The sequence below is a fragment of the Tachypleus tridentatus genome, chromosome 6 (assembly GCF_004210375.1).
Source record: "Tachypleus tridentatus isolate NWPU-2018 chromosome 6, ASM421037v1, whole genome shotgun sequence".
NCBI classification, from domain to species: Eukaryota; Metazoa; Arthropoda; class Merostomata; order Xiphosura; family Limulidae; genus Tachypleus; species Tachypleus tridentatus.
Window position 1 is genome coordinate 46434364 of NC_134830.1, and position 18156 is coordinate 46452519.

The following is an 18156-nucleotide window of genomic DNA, read 5'->3' on the forward strand; positions in this document are numbered from 1 at the left end:
ACCTTTACTCTAACTTATAGTGTTATAGATACTATCAACAAATGACTATCTACTTTTATGACTTGATGTAATAATTCCAACTGTTTCATATAGTACCTAAGCTACAGTCACATTTCAAAAGAGTTCTGTAATGAAGGTGGGATTTAAATATCATTAGCATTTAAAGCTGTAGAAAATGGCATGGCATGTTCCTGCTTGTTTGTTTTGCATTTTGCACAAAGCTACATGAGAGTAATCTGTGCTAGCCATCCCTAATGTAGCAGTGTAAGACTAGAGGGAAGACAGCAAGTCATTACCACCTAACATCAATTCTTGGGTTACTCTTTTTCCAATGAATAGTGGGATTGAACACAACATTATAATGCTCCCATAGCTGAAATGGAGAGCATGTTTGGTGAGACAGGGATTTAAACTTATGACCCTCATATTATGATTCAAGCACCCAAACTACTTGACCATGTTCCTGCTTATTTCAATTGCTTTACACAATTGTAATCAATTTAACTTTGGGTCACATAAAATTAAAAGATCAAAGAAAAAAAATGCGTACTTGTTAAATCAAGTAAAACATTTTCTACATAAAAACTAAAAACTACAAAATGATTAAAACATCTCTTTGATGTGTAATACAAACTTTAGGTAAAATTTTTATAATATTGAAATTTTTTTAAACAGCCATGTTATGGTGTTAGAAGTACAATACTTTGAAATTCAGCAAATTTATAGAAAAGGTAATAAATCATACTTTTTTATAAATAGAGTTTTCATACTAAAATTAATTTAGTACAGTTTTGTTAAAACAAACAAATTTTAGAAACAAAAACCACTATTAAAAGATATTTTCAGCCTGTAAACCACCAGCAGTGAAATCAATGCATTATCCAACACACACTGCTACATATGGCTGAGATGCTAGGGAAATAGTTCAACAATTCCAGACCTTTGCAATTTCCTATTAACATGCCATTGTATTTTGTATACCAAGTAGAGGCACTTAAAATATAAAGAGTAAAAAGTGTTTGGTTATGATACTTCTAGATGTATCAGCCATGTAAAATATTTTAGTAAATTTTGAAGTGAGAACAAAGTGATGCATCTATCACCACTGCCCAAAAAAAGGGGCAGAAGGAAGGTATGTTGTTTAGCTTCCTAAAACAACCAAGTTACTGAAGTTAAAACAACTGTGCTTCAAAGACAAAAGAACAGTAGCTGGATAGTAACACCTTATAACTGAAACGTGACTGGTTCTAAAAACGATATACAAGGCATTATTCTGTTAGGTTATTGGCATACTGTATTACATTAAAACATGAATAATCCTACTATATCAGCCAGATCTTTTCTTCTACTCCGGAAAAAAAAAAAAGAAAACCAGGGAAATCTTTACTAGCTAGTGTGACAATAATAAAGTTTGGTGGCAGAACAGGAAAACATTCCTGGTGGAATTGTCTGAATGGTTAGCTACAGTAGATGCAAAACCAAGTTACAGCTACATCCATACTGAATACATATATTGTAGTTTGATGGATGGTCCTAAAAAAAAAAAAAAGAAGGAAGATAAGCTTGTAAGAATTAATATCTAATGTGTCTCTTCATATTCCCACAAGAAACTTTCACTAAAATGTTTTGTAAATCAACAACACAGATCAAAAGTATTTCTTTCTATATTAGCAATGGTGAAATATAGCTATTAATGATAGACATTCATTGTTATAGTTACTCTCACTTTGAAGTTTTTTCAGTGGCTTTTACTGAAAATCAGGAGTAAGATTGATCTAAGGTTAAACTTGTAAAAGGAATTTCTAAGTAAAAAAATTGAAGAATTTTCATAGATTATTATTAATAGAACTTTGTGTAGACAGTAAATAATACACTTATGCATGATATCAGTTTTGTATTAACAAAGAAAAAGATAAGAGAAATCACTTTTAATTTCTGGAAATATTTTTTTTTGAAAGGAGTAATTCTTTTTCTCACAAAACTGCTGTACGATAGATATCATTTAAATTTTATAATTCAATAATACGAGGTTATTGAACTTCTGGTCTATTCTGAAACACCACCACCAAGTCTGTGAGAAGAGGATCACCACAATGTGTTACACTGAATATAACAGCAACATTACATGAACAGCAAAAGTAAAACTGTGTGCATGTGTGTAAGGATATAATTGATTTCTAGAGTTTCATTAAAATAATAATATATGATGTGCACAAATTTCAGTTTTCTTAAACACTGCCAAATGTGAAAAGTTGTCTTTCACCTAAACAGTATATTTCTCAACAACTGCACATACTATTTAACTCAAATGTTACAATTACAGTGCATAAAAAAAATATTTATTACCACAAGTGTTCACTTGTTTTTAAACTGGTTCACACCATAACAGTTATTATTCACAAAACTTTATATATATGATTTCACTTGCATTAGATTTGACATATGTAGTACGTATGGTTAATATATTCTCTTTCAGTAAAGGGCTCTTAGGATTACTAATGTAGTTTTCTCCCAGTGATGTAATAGTTGGAACAGGAAGGCTAGCTTGATATTTAATCCAATGTTATGAGTGATAGTAAAGTCAATAATAATAAATATAAATAGAGAAATAACTGATTGGTGTTAAAAATAAAAATAGTGTTTTCGTATTAATTCTTACCATAAAAATCTGGTTTGTACATAAATTAAATAAAATTGATAATTACAATTCACTTGGTTAATATGGTTTGCATTATAACAGTTGCTCACAGAAACTAATGATACTATCTAGCACCTAGACTACTGCCATGTCTGTCCTATCCCATTCAAACTGGTAACACCTAGTATTGGGTGGTATTGTTGGAATTGGATATAGATGCAGTGTGATTGACATATTATAACATACTTTCCTTTGCTTTCAATCATGGGTTCTTTGAATGTAACGGAGATTCCAAAATAAGCATGGCTGTTATTAGTACTTATTATGAAACAAATCAGAATATTAGTTTCTGCTTGCTTCTATTTCACATAAATAATGCACACCTTAACACAGGTTCAAATGATTTATTTACTGTATAAAATATTTAGTTTTACAGAAATGTAACTTTCTCAACAACTCTCTCCTTCTAATATTGCTCTCAAACATCCAAAATTGAAACTGGAAACCAGCCAGTTCAGGCAAATATATATACTGAATGTTTCAGTATGCATCTGGTACAAAAATATGGCTTATAATTTTATACTAAAAACTAATATACCAACATGGTTCCCTAATTGCAACTTTAAAGCCTGCTACACAAAAATAAAGTGTTAACATTGTTCTTGATAAAAAGTGGACATGTAACATAAGATCAAACACAAATGAAATATCTATCCCTAGAATCTACTAAAATGGCACCAGTTGTCTTGACTGAAACAAATCAGGTTGGAATGTTTATTATTTTATATTTAGTTTACTGGTTACACATACACACAGCGCTAAGTTGATTGTCACCTTTAAAACACCACGAAATTTAACGGTATTTTATAAGTATTGTAATTTTTAGAGGTCACAAATGTACAAAAATCTAAACTAATTTAGGTGAACAAGAGAAACAACTAAATTAATTACTCGAATGACCTACTTTGGACGACTTTTTAAAATGTTATCGGTCAGGTAAATCTACCGAATAAGTAAAGTATAATCCAAATATAATAAAAACATTTTATATTAAAATAAAGTAAATCTTTACTCTTAAGAATAATAATTATACGTTACATATATAATTCTAATAAAATATCAGTTCTGTCAAGTTAAACGTTTCCTAAAAAACTATATTGTTCTAAATGTTGGCGAAATGTTAAGGATAACAAAAAGTAATGGTACTTTAACAACATCCGAGAGTGAAAAAAATACTAGAAATAATGGATTAACTATTAAAGTTCACGAAACTCTGTAAACAAAATTATACTAAAATTTATTAAAATAATTTTTGACCTTGTTATAAACGAAAACTAACAAACCATGCTAGCCACATAGTTTAATTCCAAACCGATAAAGTGAGAGGAAATAAAAACCACTGCCGCCCTTGTCTAATTTATCCAAGGGTATTTATTAACCCAACTTACACCATACTACATTTTATTTCTCCTAAGCAATTGAAAAACAAATCTAAATAATACGGAAAAATTATAAAGAACATTTATTACTGAACGTAAATGAACATCGAATGTATAATGTCAAAAACCAGCTTCGACATTTTCCATGTTCAGTACATTTATCAACTAACAACAAAGTCTGTATGTTTAATCCACCAATCGTTGAAAACTTGTAGCTGCAGAGATCATGTGATTAAGTACGGTCCAGCCGACTTCCTAGTAAGGAGAATCTGGTCTCACACTGGATCCACTGATACCACAGAAAAAAGCCGGTTTCCATTTTAGGGCACTTGGCCTTTCACATGGCCCCTCCAGCAAGGCCGGCTATGACTAATAAGGAACGAAGACAACTATAAAAGGAAATGGATACACCCTCCCTGGCCATATATGGAAAGACGTCTAAAACCCGCGAGAGAAAAACCATTGACAAAATCTCAAGGACAGATACAGAAGCTGAGGTTTTCGACGTCGTGCCTGAGAACCGCGGCGCCCGGCGCTACATGTGCATCAGGTCCGGTGCTGAACTGGTAGCTGTTGCTGCGTCTCGCTGGTCTGGATGTCAAAGGTTGTCAGTCGAAGGAAGTCCACACTAAATTGTATAGAAAGGGGGTAGTTTCTGCATGTTGTATTCGGGAACCTGGGCGAACATTTGGGGCTGGTGGTAGGACATCTGCAGAAAGGAGGGAGGAGAAAACAGAAAGGGGAAAAACATGCATCAGTGCAAACGTCTAATGTTCAGGTCTCTCTAAGAAGTCAATAATGGTGCAAACTAGGGCTGGCCGATTTAACCCTTTGGTTTTTTGTTGAACATTACTTATTCAACCAAGCTTGTTTTAACTAACGGCCACTGCTCATGTACCCTGGTGAGCGGCCAACGCTAATTGTGCACCAATATGACAACCAGACATCACTACATCGTTGATTGAATAGAAGCAGCTCACAACTAGCAGCACCGGACCTTCTGTTGCTTACTTTCTTTAGTTTACTTAGCACTGCAATTAGAAGAAATGTCTTTCTTCAAGTAGTTCATACTTAATTAATTCCTGTAGCACATACACCTTGAATAATTATAATATTATTACTAATAACACAGAAAATAATTCTTAAAATTTATTCAAGTGAATGCAGTAAAATCTTTCTTACTGCCATTAAAATGTTTAAAAATATTCAACAATGAATCTCCAAGTCAACCATACCAAAATGGTGTAATTTTAAGAGTAGGGTCCATACGAGATTCTTGAACATAAGAATAAAACACATGGATAAGTAGGGTTTCATTTGAAGTGTTTTGATGTTGCTTTTTCTACAGATGTAGTGGTTGTGGGTATTTTATATCACCACTCTCTCTGCTCTGGTTATAGCTGTTCATATTTTCTCACAATTCTTTAGACAACATAGTTGGTAGGAAGATGTGCCTTCTTCCTGACCACATGGCATTTTTCTCAGCATTAAAACAGAAATATTTCTCTGGTCTCTTATTTGACTTGCTTTCTCTGCAACTGGTAGTCTGTCATGGTCATATACATCTGTTAAACTGGATGCACACTTATTTGCTATCTTACTCTTGCTGAATCTGATACTTCTGGTATATATTCAACTTCAACAAAACCTTCTGTTTTTTTCTTCATGATTACTGGTTTCATAAGAATCTCTACAGATATTGTATTACAGTAATACCAAGACCTCAGGTAAACTTTATTAACACAGTTCTTCCTCTATCAAAATAAAGTCCTTGTATCTCTTCTAAATCATTTTTTTGGATAGAGAAGCACAGTTGAATCCCTCAAATAACAAACACAAATTAAAATTTCCAAGAGTTGATGAAATATGAATGTGTGCCCCCAAAGGTGAAACACTGTATATGGTCTAGTTGATTCAGAGATTCATGGTTTTAAAAATATACTATCAGTTACAAATATACATTTTAACAGTTGAGTAAAACTAACTAAATTGTATGTTTCAAAAATCAAATATTATTGGAAGAATAAAAGGTAACATGCTGCACACTGTTATCTGGTTTTGTTTCCTTGGTGGCTCATGTTCACAGAAAATAAACTGAACCATTATTGTTACATTGCAACGCCCACCAACCAAAATATACAACATATACGATGACAAGAAACCCACTTGAAGTAAAAAATGTATTCAGAAGACAGTTGGTATGGGTATTAAAACTTTAATAAAAATAACGTACAGAACAATGTTTTGACTTTAGGTCATCTTGAGGTTAACAGAATTTACAAATGAACATTTCTGGACATTTTTTAGGACAAGTGTGTGATTGGCCAAGATATTGTATGGGGCATTACACTTGCATATTAGGTAGTAATTAATATAGGTACAAAGGTGTTCCTTTATTTTCTTTTCTATGGTTATTTTGTGCTTTAGAATAAACAACATACTGAGTAGGGAAACAAATGCAAAATAGAAGAAGCCCTTCCTATACAAGAACTCACACCAATATAAAGGAACACTTTTATACCTATATTAATTAATAACCTAACATATAACTGCAACACACCCTACAGTCTCGTACTCATTTACACTCTTGTCCCTAAGATGTGTCCAGCAACTGTTAATTACAAACTCTTTGTTAACCTGAAGATGACCTAAAGAAGGTTGAAATGTTGTTCTGTATTTTATTTTAATTAAAGTTTTTAATATCCATACCAACCATCTTATGAATACAAAACATAACATACATTCAACACCACAATTATTGACCTTCAAGATAATTTTTTTCTGAAGTGTTTAGGCATAGACATAACATTGCATCAACTAACACAGACACTTTTGTTTTCTACCTCTCTAAAGCCTAACTTTAAAGATAAAATATTTTTTAAAATTCCATTCATTTCATAAAAAACTTTCAAAATATAACAAATGATTTTTCTGAAAAACAAATAAGTTTTTATATCCAATAAACTAAGAAACTATTATTTGAACATTAAAAACAATTAACTTGTAGAAATCTAAAAGGCAGGATAAAACCTAAGTTATCTTCCAATCTACTAATGATTCCCAAGGACAAGTAATTCCTTCACTCAGCATTCAGTGTTTACAGGCTTAGAGACACTTTGAAGTCTAGCAATTTACAGTTGAAATTTTCCTCAAAATGTCTTTACAAAAATCAAACGAGGACACCAAAATCAGTTGGCGAAAGTTGACTGCATGCATTTGTTTACTAAATACATTTATATATATATATATATATATATATATAGTGTTTTATCTACCACCTTACATAATTTTTTTCTCACCCATGAAACTTAAGCACAATAATTTTCTTAATGTGATATACTAAACCTTGCTATTAAACAGATCTACCCACAATAAAATACCACTACACTGTTATTAATACATAATGATATTTTACTTACTTTGTTTTCTGTATCCTCATTTACACTGTAAACAAGTTCAGTTTCTTCAAAACCAGTAGCACTCATCCTCTGGTCAGGTCCCGAGCCACCTGGTCCAGCCGGGGGGATCAGGAGAGTTTAGACAAGTTTGGATTAGTGCTTTTCCAGCCTCACTAGTGATCATAGGTTGCAATTTTCTAGTAGCAAACGTATAAACATGTCCAGTTTCACTAGCTACCAGAAGCATCACTTGTGTGCCTGTCAGTGTTGACAGCTCATAGGCCTGACAATGGAAAAGTAAACCAATGAGCAATTAAAACCAATATTAAATAGATCACGTCTATTACAGTATATATGTTATAAAACCAAATGTGTACTTCTACTCAAACATGTTGTTTACTCTGCAGTTTAAACCATAAGTAAAGATTCTGTTGGACTAATCAATATTATAAAAGTGGGTTAAATGCCCAGTTGCTTAAAAAATAAAAAGTACAAATGTTTTTTCTTATAATCTGGAAGGTTACATAATATAAAGTATAATTAATCACAAAACTTAAAGCTGACTAGCATGCATCAGTGAAAATTTCATTTCTAGTTTATTTTTGACCTGAATATAATATTTATTGTATATTTTTACTGCAAAATTTGGTATTACTAAAGACTGTTCCATGCTTTAAAAAACCAAAAACGAAAAAAATTTACTTATGTAAAATAATAAAACAAAAGTCCACATAGCAGGATAATCGATGCTTTGAATCAACTCTATCTCAGTAAATGTCTAAGTTTGTCTGCTACAGTTGGAGACAAGATACCACTAAGAAAACATTTACACATTCAGAAAAAAAATAAATAAACAAGGAGGGTATTACAAGTATTGCTTCATCTACCTAATAATGCTTTTAGAAATGCTAGAGAGCCCTTTTAACCTAAGAGCTAAATGTATAGTGTTTAGAAATTGTAAAATAATACAAATTATGCTTAAAACTAGTATTTTCATGTCAAGATTAATTAAATAACAGTTGTAATTTGTGGACATACTGGTATTAATATGTACATCATGTTACATGTACAGTAATTATTAGATAAAACTGGAAAGATGGAAAGTCATTAACAGATTGAAATGCACATACAGATATTTGGTTAATAATGTAAGTGGACAGATATTAACAAATCTCAAGACCTAACATGGAAAACAAAAATATTTTATTATCAAATATCATAGTTATAACCTCAAAGAACTAATCTCATATTCAAGTGTCTAAAAAGAAATGAACTGGGTCTCATTATACACGATTAGACATACATTTTACAATAACAAAATGAAGTACATGACAAGAATATGAGGGAGGAAGGTAATGGGATAGATGTAGGGTGTAGTTACAAAATTAACTTTAAAAAGTTACAGTATTATATATTTTACTATTTTTAATAGTGGGTGGTACCCACCTGATGAAGCAATACATTCTAGTATTATAAGCAATATCATTTGAACATCATATTTAATTATTCTTAGTACTAGGTATATATCTTTAGTTTAGATATACACAGTTTACTTTGATCAGAAGTAAATATTCATAAATGCAATTTGTACATTTCTGCCCTTCACATTTTTCATTTTCACCTATATGATTTGGTTCACTTAATAACTATTACTTCTCATATATTTAACTCTACAAAAAATTAAAGCCACACTTGCCAACTCTTCATGAGCTTGTACTCCTCTAACTTCCTATACTAAAAAATATAATTTTGAGTTAAGTTAAGCATACATTCTGGAGCCGCTTTTAACTCTGGTTGAATATGAACAAAATGAAAAGCATTAAATACAATTTCTTCATAGCTTGTTTCACAAATGAGCTAATAGTAATATTAATTGTATTTTTGATCCACATAAAATAGTTATACTTCTATTAAATCAAAGTACAGTATTTAAGTTAGAGAAGCACAATTAACTCAATACCAAAGAGCACTGAGCATGTTGATAAGTGTCATGTATAATAAAGTTATGATAAAAGTTTTTAAATGTCCTGAAAATAAACAAGTGGCTGAAATATGCAATTCCAATTATTACATTATTATCATCAGAATATAACCATTGTGATTCTTATTTTTTCTTTATTACTTTAGGGTTATTCAATTTAATAATTAAATGCATATAATAAATTACTAAGCCTCACAATTAACAACTAACATTCCACTGATCACTCAGGTTTTGTTAAAGTTCAAAGATGATAAACCCCTTGATAAGGTGTTCAGTACAACCAACTGATAATTTAACAAAGTTTATATGACAAGTTACACAGGATACATGGTTTTGTAGGGTTAAAAAGAAGGGTTTACACAGATTTATCCAAATATTTGGCAAATTACATTTAATTATATTAATTGCAAAGTAATGCATTCAGGTTATAATTTGAATCATGTTAAATACAGATAATATAATTACATAAAGTATTTACAAACATATTGAAGTCAATAGAAGTAATCATCTCCATAGGAATCACCAGTTAGGCCTTGTTTAGAATACTGTTTAAACTTCTGGTCTCTTTTTCTAAGAGAAAATACTCACCAAGAGGAAATGGTCAAGGAAGATCACTAGGATATTTTAGGAGTAGAAGGGTTATACCATAGGAATAGGTTAAGGTCTAATTTGTGCTGAATTATGTAAATAATGATATAAAAGGATCTAACTAAGTTTTGGAAAAAAAGCAAGCTATGCTAGTATTATAAGATAGTATTAATTAAAGCAAGCTATGCTAGTATTAAGATAGTATTAATTAAAGCAAGCTATGCTAGTATTATAAGATAGTATTAATTAAAGCAAGCTATGCTAGTATTAAGATAGTATTAATTAAAGCAAGCTATGCTAGTATTATAAGATAGTATTAATTAAAGCAAGCTATGCTAGTATTATAAGATAGTATTAATTAAAGCAAGCTATGCTAGTATTATAAGATAGTATTAATTAAAGCAAGCTATGCTAGTATTAAGATAGTATTAATTAAAGCAAGCTATGCTAGTATTATAAGATAGTATTAATTAAAGCAGCAAGCTATGCTAGTATTATAAGATAGTATTAATTAAAAGCAAGCTATGCTAGTATTATAAGATAGCATTAATTAAAGCAAGCTATGCTAGTATTATAAGATAGTATTAATTAAAGCAAGCTATGCTAGTATTATAAGATAGTATTAATTAAAGCAAGCTATGCTAGTATTAAGATAGTATTAATTAAAGCAAGCTATGCTAGTATTAAGATAGTATTAATTAAAGCAAGCTATGCTAGTATTATAAGATAGTATTAATTTTGTAACAAAGTGAATGGCTTATGGATCAAGTAAATATTGCCAACAGTGGAGATCTACATTTTATAGGAGTTTAGGAGGGAAGAGGGTTTGATTTTTTTTTAAAGTAACAGGTAGGTTGAAGTTTTTATTTTTTCAAGGTTGCATGCACAAGGACAGCCTAGAAAGGTCAACAGGTCCTTCATGGTTCATAGGTTACGTTATGCAAATTAATGAAAAATTAAAATTTTAGCCTAAACAATTAAACTTGAAAAATTCTTACTAACCCAAGAAAGAAAACTGAAAGTAAACATTTCATATTAAAAGCCTATTCAAAAATGAATGACACTAAATACTGTAAAATAAGTAAAATGTCACACTTCTAAAAGTATGGAACTTGTTTGTAAATTGATAAAATAAGATCAAATATAAAAAGAAAAATTCTTAGGCCTTAAGTAGCTATGAAAGTCTATTAACTTAAAACTTTACATCTGACTTAAAAAATACTTTACATGGTCTTCAAAATCATTTATTGTTAATACTGAACTTTTAAAGAATTCACATATACATAATGTAACTTGAAATTAAGGGAAAAACACTTTTATATTATTACTAGCAAAGTGTAGGCAGAATTGGCTATAATAATGATATAGAAGCTGCATTTTGTTTTTATATAGATGTTTGCTAGAGGGTGCTGGGGGCTAAGACTTACTAAATGCAACTAAGAACTAGGCAGACAATTAGTTACAAATATGAGCAAGCAGTTTGTGCAAGTGCCAGCCAATTAGTGAAGCACAAAGTTTAGCTCATTCAATGATTGAGAAGTTTTGTTTGTTTGTTTGTTTTGGAATTTAGCAGTGTAAGACTAGAGGGAAGGCAGCTAGTCATCACCACCCACTGCCAACTCTTGGGCTACTCTTTTACCAACGAATAGTGGGATTAACCGTCACATTATAACGCCCCCACGGCTGGGAGGGCGAGCATGTTTTGGCGCGACTCGGGCGCGAACCCGCGACCCTCAGATTACGAAGCGCACGCCTTAACGCGCTAGGCCATGCCAGGCCCGATTGAGAAGTTAATAAATAATTCAAGTTGTTTTTTATTGCTTATATTCAGTTAAGCTATTAATTATCTGTGAAATTGTACAAGTAAATTTGCTTATATGCTAGTACTATTAGTATTAGTAAGGAATTTTATTAAAATGTTACTTGTGAACCTAAGCCGACAACAGTACATGTATCAAAGTGAATACGTTTCACAAACAATGAATTTATTAGATGAGATTTGAATTTTGAAACTTAATATATTGCATATATTAACCTCTCATCATTAAATGTTGTAACTATAAATTTTGTATTGTTTAAACTGTAATATAATTTACTAAATATGATACACGTATAATCAAAACATTGAGGTATTAAACATTATACATCTTTTTTACAAGTGTCAAACATTTTTTGCTTTTTTACTTACCGTTAGTTTTAATAACATTGTTACTTTTGTTCACAATCACGTTTCACAGGTGTGTAAATAAAAATTAATTGCATTTAATGAAAACAAACTTTTCATCTATTCTAAACGTCGAAAAGGTGAAAAAAGGGTGCAAATAACTCACTCAAAAAATTATTTATATACAATTTCAAGTCTCGCCAACACCCAAGTTATACACTTATCAACGATCTCATAAGAAACACACAACACTGATCAACTTAAATTTTTAATTGGTAAATACGCAAACCTTTTTCATAATTCCAGTCTTTCTTTTGCTGAAAGTTGTATATCGTCGCAGTTTGTTATCGATAAATTCCATTTTTATTTTTACACGACCCTTCGTTTTCTTCCCATTTGGTGGAGTTGTTTTCTTTGATTTGTCCGTGTTTCCGCCTTCATTTTCAGAACGGCCAGGAAGTCCAGCTGCCTCAGCCGTTCGTTTTTCGCCACCAGGGCTACCCGCATCTTCTTCCCTTGAATCGTCTTCGCTGTCACCACTAAATCCTTGTGTTAAAGAGTCCACATTTTCTATCATGAGTCCAGTGTGATTGGTTTCGTGTCCAACTGATGAAACTCTCTGCATTGCTACCACGTCACTTTACTCCATTCACTCTTTCCCTTTCTGCTTCTACTACACAAATAACATTCAACCCTTACACTAAATTACACAATACGAGAGCACGAGGAAAAAAAGAAAAAAGCGCATGCTCTAACAGCTTCGTGGAATTATGTGTTCATGCATAACAAAATAGTTCCACGTAACTATTAGAATTTCTATTATTGTTTCAAAATAACATTTTAATTTTATTAATACGAGTCAATAATTAATTACGAAGATAAAATATTATCTATAATATAAATAACGCATTATAAATAAATCTATGTTAAAACGAGTAATGATACATATGAAACATGTTAACAGGGGAGGGCGGTGTCTCCATGTTTGGAAAACCATGTTTCCGTATAAGGAATACGTGGCCATATATGGAAGGCGATAAAGAGTGCAAGGTATTTGCTTAATGTTATTAAAGTTGTTGCTGGACGACTGCCGCTAAAGCCAAAACAGCTAAGTAATATAAAATTAACAAATATTCTCAGTGATGTCGAGAAACCCACTTGTTGAGAAATTTATATGCAAAAACGGCTCGTTTGGGTTGAGAAAATATTTTACATAGAAGAGCGAACAACGTTTCGACCTTCTATGTAAAATATTTTCTCAACCCAAACGAGCCGTTTTTGCATATAAATTTAACAAACATTCTGTTGAATATTGAAGATAGTAAGTATTTTAACTTACAGTTCTATAATTTCTTCATTTAAAGTTTGATATATTCTTTAAAAATACTTTTCGAATAAATAATTCTACCCTTAATTGTGTCTTTTTTATTTTATTTTGCAATTTGTAACTGTTTATGCCCTGTGATAAATAAGGTGTAAGTAAACTTTGTGTCTTGTATAAGGACTTTAGAATCGGGAGTTTTCTTAATGTGCAGTTGTTTACAAATTGTGTATCTGTAAACATATTTGTGTAGTTAAAAATTCACCTATACATATGAAAAGTGGATAAAAAAAACATATTTAAGATTATCATATTCCATTCCATAGTTGATAAATACGTGTATTTAGTAGAATATTCATCATTTGTTAAAACTACGCTTGTGTGTATGAAGTGCTATAAGGCGTCAATTATTAAAAAATGATGAGATTAAAATATAAATTTGCAGTTGGAAAAAATCCTTACGCAAAACTCTGTTTAGAATTATAAAACAAAACTTTTCAAAGTTTTGTATTTCCCATACACTGATTTTACTTAGAGTCAAAAGTTAGAAACAGGTTCGAAAGATAATAAGTTACAAAGTGCCTTTCTGTGTATCTATTTGATCATTCATCGAGTTCGTCAGGAAGAAATAGTCGAATCACGAATAAGTATAATAAGAGAATTTAAGAACAATATAAAAGCACAATAATAGTTTCTAATTCAACACAAAATAAAACAGGAACAGTGGATCTGTATTAGACTAGCAAGAGAGAAATATTTGCCAGCTCTCTTTCAACAAATAGTCCAGTGTATGGCCCTACCTCTCCCCGTAAGCCAAAGTAAGATAAATTTGTAAAATAAAAATAGACTTGAAGTTAAAATAAGATATAAAAATTACGAAAGGTTTGCCTAAGGTTCAGTAAAATGTAAATATTAGCAAAAGAAAGTAATAAATAAAATTTCCCATTTTTAGCAAAAACAACTTCTTAAAAGTTAAGTCACAAAAACATTTCATCAAAATATTATGAACTAAGGAAAAGCTGACTTTTAATACAAAACTTAATAACTTAAGCCAGGTTTGCACGTGACCTCTGTCCACTTATGCTAAAGTGCTGAGGTAAGGGTTTGTTTGTTTGTTTTGAATTTCGCACAAAGCTACTCGAGGGCTATCTTTGCTAGCCGTCCCTAATTTAGTAGTGTAAGACTAGAGGGAAGGCAGCTAGTCATCATCACCCACCGCCAACTCTTGGGCTACTATTTTACCAACAAATAGTGCGATTGACCGTCACATTATAACGCCCCCACGGCTGAAAGGGCGAGCATGTTTGGCGCAACGGGGATGCGACCCTCAGATTACGAGTCGCATGCCTTAACACGCTTGGCCATGCCGGACCCAATGAGATGAGGGAATTCCCAGATCATTACTCATTTAGTTGACCCCTAAGATAGCTTTCTGTTTTTGGATGTCGCATGCTATCTTCCTTGCAAGAAGCTCGATTAATCGCCAACTAGTAAAGACCTACAAAAAGATGAAGCTGAGATGTGTTTACTGAGATGATTTTATAGTTGTAAACTAAGAAAAATACATAAATTCCAAAAAATTGCATATTAATCAAGAGAGTATAAAATACACAGTGTTGTCTTGTTCTACAATGTACTTTGTCAATGCAGATATCATGTAAACTACTTTATTATTACTTTCTATTTTAGATTTTGTTCTACAAGTACAAATGAACTAAGAGTAGAAGGAAAACTTGAATGATACTTTTTATTATGTATTTCTTGGTGATATATCAATGATTACTTTCATTGTTATACATTAATTACACTGATTATTGTTATGATAGCTTTGCCAGTTTATCATATTATACATTGGTTCTCATTTCACCAAAGTTAACACAGAAAGCATAATTGTGATGTAGAGTTGTCTGTTTATATGGACGATAGATTTACTCCTTAAATATTAATGTTTTTTTTTCTAACAAATAACAACCTTTTGAAATAATTCTTATAACAATCCAAACTTTCCCTAGGTTTTTGTACACATTTATGATACTCGTATGAGGACAACAGTGATCTCCACCTGGAAATTTAATATGCAACATTTTTTTTTCAATTCAGTTCTATATAACCAAACATTAGTAGAAATGTACAAGGAAACCAGTTTTCAAAGTTTAGGTCACTAGCTTTTAAGATAGTGTATATGCATTAAATGTGCATATAATGTGACTTTTACACATCTCACTTTTCAACATTTGTGTTTTACATCACTGATATAATCATAACTACAATTCGCACTCAACTTCAAATTATTTTTTTATTTTTCTCAAGGAAGTTCTAATAAAATACACTATATAATAAATAAAGAAAGTTAGTAATTATATTTTCATTTATAACAGCTTGTATATATAGTTCAAGTCACTGTATTTACATTCCGGTTCCCCTTTCCATCTGTCCTAACACCTACCTGTATAGACCAAGTGTACAAACAATACACTTCAACAGACTTCTGTTTCCAACTTTTGTAATTCTTTGATTTGTTGCACTGTCTGCTGTGGGTTGCAGTTTCATCTGTTGAAAGCTCAATAACATTCTTTAATAATTACATTACAGATACCGTTTATTTTCACCAAAGGTAAAATTGAAAATAAATATGTGACATAGACGCCTAATGCATTCTGTGATTTTCTGTTCTGCTGTGGACTATAGTTTCGACTATTCTAGGCTTATCAGTGCAGCTTGGGTCAGCAAACCAAAAACATACAAAAACAATGAAATCTATATGATTATTGTAATAAGGGCAGAAAAGAAAATGTGACGTATTGATTATTATATATCTGTTTTAATATCGATATTTGTTTAAGTTAAATTTATCTTTAGAAATGTATATAACTTGTACTGTTAAATCTGTATTACAAAATTCCCACCTATTCACTAAAGTCGTAGAAAATTCTCGAGAGTAAGAAACAGCATATGTGTGTGTACGTAAACACTAGTGTATCGTCTTTATTACTGTTCAGGTAGAAATTTCTAGAAACTCTCCTTACAGGTATAAATGAAACTAATGCGACTCGCCAAGAGATCGTATATATTGTTGGTTTGCTATAGTTGGTATACTATAAACCAGGGAAGCTATAACTGTGATCAACACTTATTAATTGGGAGCTTCAGAAATTTGACCAGAAATGTTTATAAATTTCGAACATTACAAACCGTTTAACTTCAGTGCATTCACATCAGACATTAGTATTTTTACGAATACATTATGCGACTTAAGAGGTGAAATATTTGATGTGTGGTCAGCGAAGACTAAAGAATACAGATCTAGCTAGCTCCATATTAAATGAATAATACCTACATTAACTTGAAATTAACTCGTTCATCGTGAACCCTCGATAAGACATCAAGAACGTTCTACACCAGAAATAAGACTCGATATTGTTTGTAAGTTTGTAAAAGTTTTGTACATACATCATTATCTGGAATAACCATTATTGTAAATTATATTATCGTTTTTATATTAAAATATATTTATAGTAAAAAAGAAACTGTGTTTAATAATCTTGTTGGCAAATATAATAAATTGGATACATATCGATATTTATTTAACCTCTATATCTAAATTACAAATTAACTCAGTTTCAGGCTATATGAAACTGTAACATAAAAAAAGGAGCTTCTGGAAATTCCTTCAAAACATGTTTTGGAATGCAATTGATGAAGTGATAATGTAGCATATCACGTTTTATTACATTAATATAGTATTATCTTAAATTTATTATTCATTATGGATCTACATAGTTCTCATATAACACGTTGTCAGGAAATACGTTAAAGTGATATTGTTTTATCTGCTTTTATTCTTTCTCATTCTATTCAGATCACACCTCTTTCATCTTTAATATACCGTAAATTGTAAAAAAAGGTAAACAGAGCTGGTGTTCTTCAACGGTAATTGATATAAAATGTCAAAGCTATAGCTACTGTAATGTTAGAATAAGAATGTCCAGTCGTGTAGGTTTGGCTGTGTTTTGAATTTCGCGCAAAGCTACACGATGGCTGCCTCTTTTAGCCGTCCCTATATCAGCGAAAGACTAGAAGGAAAGAAGCTAGTCATCATCATCCACCTCCTACTTTTGAGCTACTCTTTTAACGACGAATAGTAGGGTTGACTGTCACATTGATAACACCCCCACGGCTGAAAGGGCAAGCATCTTTCTTGGGACGGGGATTCTAACTCGCGATCTACAGATTGGAGAGTGCTTCAACCACCTGGCCATACAGATAAAAGTATTTACTCTGGGTAAATTTGACATTAATTGTGATGTAAAAACAACACTGAATTTAAATGTTCTAGTTTTGAGACCTCGAGCTGGAGAATTTAGAAAAAAAATTATCTGATCCAGTAGAAGCAACGTTTCTGTGCCTATAAAACAAATATATATATTGTATTTGTGAATTAATAAAGATTGTATTTTACATTGTATCTAATCACCTTATTTTATTATCACAATTACTCAGAGACTGAGTACTACTTTATGATAGATATCTTGTAGATACGCTTCTTGATCAGTGGACCTATCCAGAATTCAGTGTTTTAAAGTTAGCTAGTTTAACATAAATATTCAGTAATAATTGTATGCACTGC

The 18156-nt window shown here is 31.3% G+C and overlaps 1 protein-coding gene across 2 annotated transcripts in view; it reads right to left on the reverse strand.

Moving 5' to 3' along the window:
- LOC143252392 (uncharacterized) overlaps nt 1-12957 on the reverse strand; it is a 54454-nt gene extending 41497 nt beyond the window's left edge. For both annotated transcript variants that reach the window (XM_076504430.1, XM_076504434.1), the window contains exons 1-2: nt 12498-12957; nt 7497-7758 (exon numbers count right to left, since the gene is read on the reverse strand). In XM_076504430.1, coding sequence (XP_076360545.1) covers nt 7497-7562 — 66 coding nt within the window. In that variant the 5' untranslated portion in view covers nt 7563-7758; nt 12498-12957. The remainder of the gene's footprint in view (nt 1-7496; nt 7759-12497) is intronic.
- Between the last annotated feature and the right edge of the window lie 5199 nt (nt 12958-18156).